The sequence below is a fragment of the Lactuca serriola genome, chromosome 9 (genome assembly GCF_051521515.1).
Source record: "Lactuca serriola cultivar US96UC23 chromosome 9, Lser_US96UC23_V15, whole genome shotgun sequence".
NCBI classification, from domain to species: Eukaryota; Viridiplantae; Streptophyta; class Magnoliopsida; order Asterales; family Asteraceae; genus Lactuca; species Lactuca serriola.
The window spans coordinates 178898965-178912708 of record NC_136416.1 but is presented as its reverse complement, the minus strand read 5'-3'; the positions used below and the strand labels follow the sequence as shown (position 1 = coordinate 178912708).

General features: G+C 37.9%; 1 protein-coding gene across 1 annotated transcript; it reads right to left on the bottom strand.

Annotated features, from left to right (window-relative positions):
- Positions 1 to 2781: 2781 nt before the first annotated feature.
- On the bottom strand, positions 2782 to 5596 carry LOC145073313 (uncharacterized). The gene is made up of 7 exons (XM_079019860.1): positions 4701 to 5596; positions 4313 to 4552; positions 4134 to 4223; positions 3909 to 4058; positions 3702 to 3826; positions 3101 to 3230; positions 2782 to 3015 (listed from the first exon to the last, which is right to left on the bottom strand). Exons 1-7 carry the CDS (start codon positions 5265 to 5267, stop codon positions 2884 to 2886), a joined length of 1434 nt encoding a protein of 477 aa, XP_078875986.1. The 5' UTR covers positions 5268 to 5596; the 3' UTR covers positions 2782 to 2883.
- Positions 5597 to 13744: the final 8148 nt, after the last annotated feature.

Sequence of the window (13744 nt, the reverse complement as noted above, 5' to 3'; positions counted from 1 at the left end):
CGTAGCTAATTTGAGGAAATCTATGTCATCTTTAAGAGGTAGTTGGCAGAGTCCAAAGTTGGTTCAGATATACCAAAATGATAATACATTGTTTGGCTATTTGTATACCCCAACTCTTGAAGCATTGCGTGTAGCTCATGATTTGAGAAGACATCAATGTCAACGAAATCCACTTAGTCGACTATGTCAACAAGGTAACGTCTATGAGGAAACTTTGTGAACATTCCCCTATGATGAATCATCGACATGAAGTAGTTGTCTATTCCTTTCATATAAACTTAATACACGCACAAACGAATAGTTTTTTTTACATCAATGTGTGTTGAGCGAGAACAAACTCTTCACAATCTCACCCAATTTTCTTTATTATTGGGAACATACCTAGCTAATTTGAGGAAATCTAGGTCATTTTTAAGAAGTAGCATGCCATAGTCCAAAGTCACTTCAGATATAACAAAATGATAATACATTGTTTGGCTATTTGTATACCCCAATTCTTGAAGCATTGTGTGTAGCTCATTATTTGAGAAGACATCAATGTCAACGAACTCCACTTAGTCGACTATGTCAACAAGGTAACGTCTATCAGGAAACTTTGTGAACATTCCACTATGATGAATCATCGACATCAAGTAGCTGTCTATTCCTTTCGTATAAACCTAATACACACACAAACGAATGTTTTTTTACATCAATGTGTGTTGAGAGAGAACAAACTTTCCACAATCTCAAAACCATTTTTGTTTCACAAACCTTACCATTGTAAAGGTTTGTGTGTGTGTGTTTTTTTTTCGAGTTGCAGGTTTAGGATATTATTAATGGGTTTTTTTTAAGGGATGATCACAATTAGCTTATGGACTACTTATGTCAAGTCTAATTATAATTAATGATATAAATGACGGTAACAAATAAAAATACAATATTCCCCTCATGTGAGGTGCATGTTTGGCGAGAAAACGGTCACAATGAGACGGAAAGGAAGAAAATGACGAGAAAACGACGATTCATGCCATTTTTTGAAAACATAAGGGTTGTTATGAACTCACCTTACCACTTTTCAGAAAACATATAATCATTTTTTAAATTTTGTCAACATATAATTTAGCATATAATTTGTTCATTACAAAGTAAAACTTGTAGGGACTAAAAACACAGTCCAGCCTTTTTCTAGAAATTAAAAGGAAGATAGAATGGCATCAAGACTGGATCTAGTATATTATCATATGATAATGAAGTCACATGCATTATAGATTTTGTTAGATGCTCTGTTGTTGACCAATGTTACATCTTTTTCTGCACGTCGTGTGATAAAATATTCCCTGGGTTTCCTTTTGTATGGCTTTCATATTTTAATATTTATCAGTTTCTTGGTTTAGTTTTTCATTTTTTCTAATATAAAATATATATGAGAAATTAAATATGTTTCTATATTTTGTTTATATTTTTCTTCCTACTTATTTAACATGATAACAAGTATATAAATTTAACATCTCAATTAAATTTAAATTAAATTAAAGGACACTTGTCATCATCTTAAATAGGTCTAAAAGAAAAACATAAACAAAATTTAGGAGGATATTTAACTTCTTCTCAATTTTTCTATAAAAAATTATGATTTTTGTTTCTGGATTGCAAATTAGTCAACTTCTATATCATTTGAGTATATGTTAACATATTAAATAAACTCGATACATACATCGAATCAAGTTTAAGCTTATAAAACCCTAGTTACATTTATTATCGAGTTTTTTTATGTACCAATATTTTTTATCGGATGTATGCATTGCAAAATGACATTTTTACATTAATCTGTTAACATTATTTCTTAAAACAAATTAAACTTTTTGAACTAACATATGTTATTTTTTTCACGCTGATGTAAAAATTTTGTGTTATAATTTGTAAGGGTGGGCGATTTCGGATAAATTGGAAAAAGGACCAAAAGGTAATCCAAGAGAAAGTCTCTATTTTGACGCTTTTGCGTAAAAGCATATCTTTTTTGCAAAATATGGCTATTTTGGTCCTTTTGGATGAACAATTGTTTGTTTGTAATAAAAAACTAACTATGATATTCAAAATTCGATTTAGGGAAAGTACTTTCAAAGATTATCAATATACTTCCACAAGTGATAATTATTATTTATTAAAGAGTATAATATATGTCTAAGTTTATATTCATTTGAAACTCCCACTAATACTCAAGAGCTTTTTAACTTATAATTATTAATTAGTAATTAATCACTAATAGATTTTTATTCTTCTATCATTTATAGACTCTATAATCTATATTAATAGTATACAGGTAAGTTTCGCTCACAAAAAACATTCATGTGTTTGATTAGATTTGTGATTCAAATATAAATAGTTAAAAGAAAATTAGTTTTGTTGAATCTTTGGATAATAGTGTTTCTATATATCAAATATGCATTGATTTTTGTATATTTTTAATAAGTTTTTTATATACAAATGTTATAATATGAGATTTACAGATCGCAATTGTGGTTGGATTCCTCGGATGTAAGCTTTCATGGTTGTCAATTTGCGACTATTGTCAACTTCATGGAGTTGTAGTAACACCCTTTAAGTAAGAAGGTATATTTGTTTTTCAAATTCATTCTTCTTATCTCTCATCTCATGTTGCAAGCTCTAGTACAAATTGAGTCGACATCTTTTTTTTAAACTATGATTGTGATTTATTTGTCTACATCTTAGGGTTAGGTTAACGGTTTTTAAAACAAGAAAACACTTATATTCAACATCACGGAATAATAACAACTAAAAGAAAAGAAAAGTGGAGAAGAATTCATTCACACGAATCATATATATACATTAAAGATACGTGTGTTTTTCAAAAAAAGAAAGATTTATATCGACATACATGGATCAAAATTCTATGCCGCTATTTAACTGAACAGAAAACGAAGGTTGAGCAACACTTCCATTTCCTAGAGGCGTTTCAACTTTTAACACTATCCCTGATCTTCCAACATTCCCATTCCACTTCGATCTTCCTACCTAAAAATTACATAAATTAATTAAGTGGCTAAATTGATATTTTATGTATTTCTTTTTTGTGGATATAAAGTAACAAGAAACATACAGAGAGTGATGCAAATGCTGAGGGATGTGATGCTAAGGAACAACCACCAATTAGATTCAAATTCTCATTCACCGAATGCACAACTTCCGCCTTCACTCCCGGATTGCTCCCACCAACAGTTGGGTGTAAGCTAACCGACATAAATAAATTTACATCTTAAAACAAATTTATTTCTCATTTAAATAAATAAATATTATACTGACAACAAGGTTGTTGTCAGTCAACCTGTGTCGGTGATAATTGACAATTGTCACCGACACATGTTGATGGGACAAAAACCGTAACTTTTTGTCCCATCCAAAAAAGTAATTGACGTCAATGAGACAAAAACTGTCAGTGACAATTGACAAATTGTCACCGATGCATGTTGATGGGACAAAAACTGTAACTTTTTGTCCCATCTAGAAAAGTAATTGATGTCAATGAGACAAAAACTGTGTCGGTCATCAAAAGGTCCCATCCAGAAAGATGGGACAAGGCGACCGATGTAAATGAGACAAAAATTGTAACAAACTTTTGTCTCCTTGAAACAAAGTGGAACAAGGAGTTGTTGTAGATCTCACGTCTGTGGAAAAGACATAAATGCCCTTTGTTGTTTTACCTGAGTTGGATAGTTGGTCTAACCATGAGACCAGATCTTTTCCAAGCTAAAGCTTGTTCGAATCCCATTGTAAACGATCTTTCCGGCCATTGTACCATTGGTGTAATTCGCGTTCCCCAATTATTCTACAGAAAATAAATTTCAATTTCCAATTTTGATAATAAAAAAGAAAGTAGAATTACAAGAAGAAGAAGAAGAAGAAATGACCTTGCATGAGAAACTGAACCTCATTTCTCCTGGATATTGACCTTGAGCTTGAAGAAGACCACCAAAAAGTGGTAAAAAAGCACTTGTAGATACGCCTTCACCAGCCACATACGTTAGTTGACCATTTGGAAACTGTAAATCCATAAATGACTGCGAAGAAAATTTTAATTATATAAATATCGGTTATAACCGAAAGAACAAACACAAGGGTAGTTTTGTACTTACACACGCCAAAGGATTGAGGCAAATCATGGACATCAAAAGCCACCTTCTATGTTTCGACCACACAGCTGGGCAAAGTGAGTGCATTCCATTCTAATAAACAAAAAAAAAAAGTAAAATTATCGAATTAACTTTTATAGAAAACCAAAATGTTATAAAAACAATAGGCGAATAGAATATACCTTTCTATCATAACCATACCAAAGCAAATGTTGTTTTGACAAATGAACAGGTAAAAGAAGAGTAGAATCACGAACAAAAAGTACAGGTCCAAGCTGGACAAGAAATAGAGATGGATTCTCGTTTGCTGACGTGGCACGTCCATGTGACGCTTCTACCCTCCAAAAATCTCCCCTTGCAACCAAAGAACTCTCCACATCATGTGTTCGACTATCAAATGTTGATGAGATGTTGAGTATTCCCTGTAAATAAACCAATTGTATGAATTCCATTCCGGTGGTGTTTGAAGGAATTGGAATGTGAGATTCCATTCCGTGAGGTGTTTGGTTTAAATTTTAATAACCGATATGCTTAATCTAGTAAACTATCAACATTGGCTACATAATATACCTGAGATTTGCCTGAAAATCGAGCAAGCTTCAAGTTAAATCCAGAAACCTCATCTTCATCAGACTCGTCTTTCACTTTTTCAGTTTCGTTGAACCCAAAATCTTTAAACCTTTTCGTCAACGCACCAAGATCCTCATGAACCTGCATATTAACCCCCAAATCAGCAGTTCTTTGAACGCCGGTATCCACCCTTAACACCACCGTATCTTCCTCATGCCGGAATGGCACCGGCAACCTCCTGAAGAACTGCTGAACAACGCCGTTTAAATTTGCCCCAAAGTCCACCCCAGCTTGACCTAACCTATTCCCAATATCAAAAATCGCAGAAACCCCATTAATTCCATAACTGGTTTTCTCAATTACAAGCCCTAGATCTCTTGTAACGAAATTCTGAGTAGGGAACTCGACATCAAACAGCTTGGGTGGGTGAGCGTTTGGCCATGTGAATGATGGAGGGGTGATGTGAGATTGAATCAAACCTGTAAACCCTTGTGTTAATCTATCAGCTAAATCTAATCCGTGACGCTGTACCTCTTCCCATGCTTCAAATGATCTCTCAACAGACATCTTTCCAACTTGAGTAACAATCGGAACTCAAACCTTTTTCAATTGGTGAACTCGTCCCACATGACTCCAACAAGTCAAGAACTTAAAAGCTGTTGAATTTAGGGTTTTGAATGGGTTTTCTCGATCCGATTTAAAGTGAATTAGTAAGAAATTGGGTAGGGAAAGATTCTTGAGTTCTAGGGTATCGTGGAAATTGGGAAGATAAGAGAACAGAAAGGAGAGTGCGTGGTCGTTGTCGTTGTGTGTGGTGATGGGTTTTGTTTGTTTGATGAATTGGGAAAAATGTTTTGAAGTTTCAATCGAACGAAGTGACTTTTGAGGCACTCTTCTTCTCATCATCTTCGTGTGGTGCATTTTATTATTTTCCTTTTCTTTTTTGACATTTATTAAAATCAACAAAATCAGAATCAGAATAAATAAATATAGATGTGTGCTATAATTTTGATAGAGCAGATATTATTTAAGATAGATTTGGTCAAAGTTTTGGGCAAACAATTATTTCGTTTTCAAAGTTTAAAACGAGCTAAATTAGACCCCAAACATTAATTGTTTTCAAAGTTTAAAACGAGCTAAATTAGACTCCAAACATTTTCAATTGTATTTATTTGGTTAGTGTAAATGTCACATGGAGTTCATTCGGTTTGTGTCAAATTCGGCGTCAGCATCCTACATTCCTACATGGAAAATAAGAGAAATCAATTCAAAAAAATAAGGAATGATGTTTAATTCATTCATCTTTTTACATGGCTAATAAGCGTTTTATGGCTTTCACACTTCAAACCAAACACGATCGAAACACTCTCAAACATTGAGAAATCCTTTTTACGGTCATAATCTATCTCGCTATACCCACCACTAAGGTTGTACAGTATATACACAACGAGCGAGCTCGTGGTCTACGTAGCCACAAAAGTCCATCATGCACACTATCCCAGCCATCCGTGGTCAGGCGTGCTCATGCTCAATCTACTTCAGGGTGTGGTGGATGCACTTTCTCACGGGTTTTGTTCAATGGTTGAGATTGTTCGGAGATTGTCGAGTGGTATCAGTTGATGGTGCTGTAGATGCATCAATCTTTCTTTGAGTGTGGGGCAATGGATATTTTTGGACCCATGGTTAGAGTGTTGGAGCAACGTTGACCGGTTTTCTGGACGAGCTTCTTATCCATGCAGAATCCAATTTCGGCAAGTCACGCCAGCAGGGCTGGAAGTAGTCAATCTGATATCGGTTCTGTAACCATTCAAGTTAGTTATGGAGTTCTTCCTTCAACAGTAGGTCTGGTTCAATAAGTTGAGCAATTGTAGGACCTGTTCGATTATTTAATATTAGGATTTTACCTTGAGAAGCTTTTATGGTTGGGATGTCTATTGACATGGATTGTAACTACAAGTCGGAAATCTTAGTGTGTCGTCGCTATGAATTGTGGACATATAGTGAAAATCTTGAAGTTGTAAGGGAGTGGCTGATTCCAAGTAGAGGAGTCAAATTTTTAAATAAATGTCCAACTGCTCAAGATGAAGTCTTTTATTGAAGATTCATCAAGTTCATCTTGAAGATGTAAAGAATTTAAAGGTTAACGTTGAAGTCAAGCTCCAACTGCAGATTGACAAGAAAAGTCAGCTACTTTTTAAAGGGAGTTTGTTGGGTCATTTAGAAAAGAAAGTTATAAACCAATGGGGGGAGGGGGTTGTTGGGTCTAAAATATGGTTTATACTTTGCTTTTCTAGGCAATTGGGTTTTCGGTACATGTGGTGTGTGCAGTTAAAAGTGTTCACGGCCCAATGGGTGTTTAGTGGCCTACTCGTCGAGTCCATGAAGAACTCGACGAATAGGAGCTGGCAGAAGAAACCCTAGAGCCGGGGGTTTTGCACCCTATTTAAGGAAGCATAAGCCTCCTTTGGGCTCTTTATAGTCCTTGAGAGCTCAGAAAACCCTAATTTGTGTGGTACTTCATCCTTGTGTGTCTTAAGCTTTGGAAAGGAGGTTTTTGGAAAGGAAGAACTTGGAGGGCAAGAGTCAAGGAGCAAGGAAGGCGTGGGAATCAGAAATCTACCTCAGTTAGCATCATTTGGAGGTATCAAGTCGTCACCTTTACTTTATTTTCCTTCTAGACCTCATTTGGTTGAGATTTAGGGTTTTTATGGTTTGATTGAGATGATAGTGTGGGATGTGAGCTAGATCCGAAGTTGTAACTTCAGATCTGGACCCTCCTTGGGTTCTAGAGTCATAAATCTTTGAGCTTGATCATGTATGAAGCCTCCTTGAGTATGAAACCCCCATTGTGAGCTTGGAATTGACATTAAGAGCCTTTTTAGCCATGCATGCACGTAAAGTTTGCAACTTTACGTGAAATGCATGCCTTAAAAGCTTGGATCTGTAAGTTGGAGCCACTACATGGCTTAAAAGAGTCTGTATGGCTTAAGGACTGGAGGAACTCGGCGAGTTGCAAGGTCGACTCGGCGAGTCATATGAAGATAATCCTGGACCCGACGAGTTGGATGAACAACTCGGCGAGTCCGATAAAGATTGTCATAGAACTCGACGAGTTGTATGAACAACTCGTCAAGTCGGTTGAGGTTTCCCCAATTTATGTATGCATGTGTAACCGTCAAGTTGCAAGAAGGAAACTCGACGAGTGGCCTTAGAGTTCAATCATAAAACAAAGGAACTCGACGAGTAGGCTAGTACTTCAAGGAACTCGGCAAGTAGCCGAGGGTACTCGGCGAGTTAGGGTCAACATGGATCGTTGACATTGACTGATGACTTTGATTTTGACTAGGGTTTGATTAGTTGGCTTTTGGGGTACCTTGAAAGGTTGGGAACTTATGGGTATAATTATATTATGGTAATAGGCGGTGGAGTTTTTGACAGTGATCTGAGAGTTTGAGTTCATCTACCGAGTCGACATCTGCAAGGTGAGTTATCCTCACTATATCAATAAGGTCTACGGCACCAAGGCCGACCCTTTAGTTGTTATTGTTATGGTATGCTACATGTGGATATGATCTGTTAGATCGGAATCAGGATAGACAGTATATTGTGCTCTTATAATCCGTAGGGATTGGTATGTTAGTGACCTGCTAGGTCGGTGCTCTAGTTACGAGAGATTTCTGTGATTGATAATCAGTGAGGTAGATATGTTGGATGTTTTTATATGCCAGTATATGATAGTTATGCGCACTTGGTTATTTTTTTGTTGGTTGGGTTGAGGCGGTCTTGCTTTATGCTGAAGGACAACATACCCTATGAGTGGTCCGGGGAGACTGTAGGCCCACGTGGCGGTCCAGTCATGCCGAAGGCTCGGGATAGGATCAGATAGACTGTAGGCCCTGCAGGGCGGTCCAGTCAGGCCGATGGCCCAATATGCATGTTATTGATTGTCTGTTACTGATATGATGTTATCAGGGTGGTATTAGTATTTTGGGGGTGGCTCACTAAGCCCCCGGGTTTACAATTTTCAGTTTATTATTTCAGGTACTTCAGGAGATCATGGCAAAGCGAAGGCGAGACCGTACCGCTCCTCATCCTTTTGATCTAGTTATTGGGACACTCTGATGAATAATGATTTGAAAACATTTTGTAAACAAATACTGTTTGGTTTTATTTATGATTGAAAAAGTTTAAATTTGGCGTAAAATTTTTGGATGTGACAAAGACACACATAGTTTTGATCATAGACATAAAAGGGAAATTGTAAAAAAATCTCAATAGTTTCGGAAACGTTTCAATTTAGTCCAATATTTTTTAACATAAAAGTCTCGATTATTTCATTTTGGCTCAAATTAACAAAATAGTCATTTTCTTCTTTTAACAATATATGATATACTATCGTGTAAAATCAAATAACTGAGACTTTTCTGTTCAAATTTTTTGTGGGACTAAAGTAAAATTTTTCCAAAAATATTGAGACTTTTCTGATAATTTCCTAACACAAAGCGAAAAATGTCGTACGGTTTATAGAATTCAAACCTGACACTAGAAGTGATTATTGTTTTCTTATTTATTAAAAACTCATTTTTTTAATTAAAATCCACAGATTTCTTACGATTAATTATAAATTTCTAATGACAGATTATGTTTTTAATATTGGAGTTACCGTGCTAACCATAAGCTCCATGAATTTGACACTTCCTTACTGTTCATTTGATAAATGGATTTAAGGTATTTTGTATTACACCAACGACTACGATTAATAGTTAAAATGACAAAGTTTAGGGGATGGGAATGGTAATAAGGTGGATGAGGCTATTATTCACGTAGGTAGCATCAGATTTATGGTTTAAACTCGTTCAATGTTCTGATAACCTTTATATAAAAAACTTCGTTTTCAGTAACATAAGATGTCTCACGACGAGATAATTCTAAATCCACTAGAAATTTTGATAAGGATAACATGGTTTGTTTGTTTTTTTCAATTAAAAGTCTATGTTTAAAATAAGGGTAAATGTCATATTAGCCCATCGAATTTATCGTGTTTGTTTAAAAAGGTCATCCAACTTTTTTTTTGTACATTAAGGGAATGAACTCTTGTTTAACCTGTTAAAAAAGTCACTTAACCCACTATAACAAGTTTTAATCTAGGAAAAGGGCAAGGGCTAGGGCTACGACTTGGGCTTATGTGGAAATTGCTGTTGAACATTGGTCGTCTTCTCGGTAACCCTAAACCCCAAAAACTAACACTTGACACCTCTATTCACCCACCAAATTGAATCGAGATCCATTACAATTAATGGAGGGAAAAACGAAGACAAGGAAAATGAATTCACCCTAGAAGAATATCAATTAAGTATGTATTACTGTACCAATGCTCCATGTGACATTGAAAATGGAGGATCAGCCAAGAGAGTTCTGATACCAAGACCACGTTCAAGATCGTGTTGTCAATCATCAAGGAAGGTTACAAATTGAGTCTAAGATGCCAAATAACAACCTTTGTCAACGTCCAAGCTCTTATCTCCAAATCCGAACCATGGAAAACTGATTTTAGGTTCTATAATTGATTCTTTTTTCTGGTAGTGTAATCGTTTCTTCAAGTATTTTGATTTGTGTTCACAGTTTCTGGTTTTGATTCTTAGTTATTCGATTCTACTGATTATCCGCTTCTTGTTTTTGCGCATTGGGGCTTTGAAATTGTTTTTGCAATCTATCTTCGTTCTTGATGTTAATTGTTGATTTTAATGATGATTGATGATCTGGTTCAGTTTAAAAAAAGGCTAAATAGAAATTCATCGTCTTCAGTAAAACCTAGATATATGGTTTTGGGTTTGTTCTTGCGGTGGAAGATGGATGTTGGCGATTGTTCTTGGCATCTTGAATGTGTTTTAAAAGTGAGCACTTTAGCGATTGGGATTTGTGTAACACCCAAAATAAGGAAGACCAAGAAAGGAAAGTAACCCTAAGTTTAAGGGCCGACTCGTCAAGTCCAAGGAGGAACCCGGCGAGTCCGAGCGGGATCCGAGTCGAGGAGTAAGTGACCGACTCGGCGAGTCGGCTAAGGGGACTCGGCGAGTCTGGTCTGAACAAGGAAAACCCTAATCCTGGGAGTTGTATCCTATATAAAGGGTGTTATGTCCCTTCCTCAGCCTCCATATCATCCTAGAGAGCCTGTAAACCCTAGATTTTGTGTGAGCTTCCATCATTTGAGAGAAATAGCTTTGGAGGAAGGAACCTTTGAAAGGAACTTGAAGATCAAGAGGGTTGCTTCAAAGGGGAGGTGTAGATCCGAGATCTACTTCAGTTTGTGTTCATCTTGGAGGTAATAAGCTGCTATCTTCCCTCCTTTGCATCTAGATCTATTTTTGTTATGAGATTTGGGGTTTTATGGTTGTTTGAGACCCAATTTGGGCTTGGGGCTAAGATATGTGGTTGCCACTTCAGATCTAGTGTTGGGATGGTCCAATATGTCATAAAGCATCAGATATTGAGTAGTTGGTGAAGCCCTTTTGTCCTAAAACCTAGCCCTAGTGTGTTTTGAGCCTAGATCTCTTTAGTTATACGTAAAGTTTGCAACTTTACGTGAGGATTGAGCTTTAGAAGTATGGATCTATGATTTGGAGCCCCTGCATGGCTCAAAAAGCCACTGAATGGATTCAGAACAGGAGCGACTCGGCGAGTCACGTGGGTGGACTCGGCGAGTTGGATGAAGTTGGGCAGGAACTCGACGAGTTGGAAGAACAACTCGGCGAGTCTGTTGAAGATTGCCTTGGACTCGGCGAGTCAAGTCGCGAAACCCCAAACCCTTCGAGTTGAGACTCGAATCAGTGAGTCGAGTGGAGACTCGGTGAATTGGACAGGTCAGGACTCGGAAATCGGTGGACTCAGCGAGTCATGGACTGACTCGGCGAGTCGAGTCGCGAATGGAAGGACTCTGAGCATATGAACTCGGCGAGTCAGAAGGCAGACTCGGCGAGTTGGGTTGACCTGGAAGGTTGACTTTGACCAGGACTTTGACTTTGACCAGAGTTGACTTAGTTGACATTCGGGGGACAGTTAGACTAAGTGTTGCTTTGATATTGGTAGCTCGGGGAGCTAGTAGAGTAGGAGTTCAGAGAGTTGTCGGGCAACAGCTAGAGGGGTTATCAGCAAGTTCAGCAAGTGCAGGTGAGTTTCCCTTTGTGTGAATGGGTCTAAGGCCACAATGCCGGCCTATGTAGTTATGAGTAGAAGACCCGAGGGTTAGCCCTAGGCACAGTATGCTAGGATGATATTCAGGAAGAGGTCCAATGATAGCGGGCGGGTGCCTAAGGAATGGTTTATATGATAGTTTATACTTGTTGTCTGTGTGATACCTGTATATGCCTGGTAGGGAGGTGAGTGTGGGCGAGGTCCCGTATCTCACCAATAGCAGAGTGTGGATCGTGTTCCACATCTCATTAGCAGCAGATCAGGGGCGAGGCCCAAGTTAGGGAAAGAGTGAGTGTGGGCTGGGCCCGTATCTCACTATCAGTAGGAGCATGGACGGGGTTCCATGACTCATCAGTAGCAGGACAAGGGCGAGGCCCAGGATAGGCGAGGCCTTAGGACAGGATCCGTTAGTATATGTTTAGCTTATGTGATGTGATATGTTTATGTGATATTATATGTTAGCGGGCGAGGCCCAATGACAGGCGATGCCTAAGTGGAACATATTTGTATCCGAGCGGGGCTCGAAGCCATGCGAGGTCTGGAGCGGCGGGGTCGTTGTAGCGGGCGAGGCCCAGAATAGCGGGTGTGGCCCAGTATGTGCAGTATGTGGATGTGCATGGTATGTGGTAGGTTGGGGAACTCATTAAGCTTCGTGCTTACGGTTTTCAGTTTTGGTTTCAGGTACTTCCGATAGCGGAGGGAAGAGCTCGGGGTGATCGCATGGCACACACACCATAGATTAGACAGCCTGGGAATGTTTTACTCTGATAATGAACATATGTTTGGAAATTAATACTCTGATTATGTTTTGGATTGATGATTTTGCTTTAAGTAATGTTTTATTAAAAGAAATTTTTAGTCTTGAATTTTGGGTCGTTACAAGTTGGTATCAGAGCCTTGGTTTGAGGGATTTGGACGTGCTCTCGGGTGTGTCTGAACTCAAACTAAGGAATTGGTATGGAAGTTTTCAAAATGAAAAGACAGTTTTGTAAAAAGAGTTTGAGAAAGAAAACTGTTTTAGAAAAGCAAAAAGAACTCAGAAAGAAATTTTTTTTGAAAAGAGAAGAGGGGTGTGGTACATGCAATCAGTCAAGCTCAAGTAAGTACCCCAAAATACCCATACAAGTTTATGATTTGATTATTAGTTAGTAGAACAGCATGCTAGATTAGGACTAAGGATCTAGGGAGGATGCCTTATGTGCTTGTTATATGTGTTTTTGAGCTGCATGATAATGCTGGTTAGACAGTAATATGATAGCCTATTTAGGTTATGTCTGAGTTTATGAGCTTGTGTTGCATGTTTATACAGATTCTTGGTATGATATTATGATTGCTTGAGTATGTTATGGTTAGATTTTCCATTGTCTGAATGTTGCTTGCTTTGTGCATTGTGGGATTCCGAGTGATGGGAGTTAGCCATTAGGTGGATACATCACGTCACATGTGATCAGGGTTTAATAATCTCAGAGTGCTGGATTTGGGGCCCTATTGTGCAGCTCTTGTTTGAGTCCAACCGTTGTAGGAACGAGTCTTTTACTCGAAGGATTATCTGAGCCTCGTCACATGTGATGGTATCCGGGTAATGGCTAATTGGCATCACAAGGAGTCCTTCAGCAGCTGAGGACTGGTTTGGTGTGAGTCAGAGGTTTCCCTAGGGCAAGCCTAAGATGAGATAGTGCTGGGAGCAGTAGTAGTAGAAAAGGGACCTAGTGGAGTCGAAGCAATTCTTGAGGAAAGTACAGATAGATGTGGAAGGTAGTATGGGCATGTACTAGTGAAAGCAAAGGATCCGTACTCGATTCGGGAAAGGCCGAGACAAGATCGGGAACCTGGTAGTGTGTGTGTTTGGTCTC

What these genes read in the sequence shown, in the direction of transcription:
- LOC145073313 (XM_079019860.1), bottom strand. Translation starts at nt 5,267, where the DNA reads ATGTCTGTTGAGAGATCATTTGAAGCATGGGAAGAGGTACAGCGTCAC. An exon ending in GGTATGGTTATGATAGAAAG is followed by an intron (nt 4,224 to 4,312) that starts GTATATTCTATT and finishes TTTGTTTATTAG; the next exon opens with AATGGAATGCACTCACTTTG. An exon ending in CAGCATTTGCATCACTCTCT is followed by an intron (nt 3,016 to 3,100) that starts GTATGTTTCTTG and finishes TGTAATTTTTAG; the next exon opens with GTAGGAAGATCGAAGTGGAA.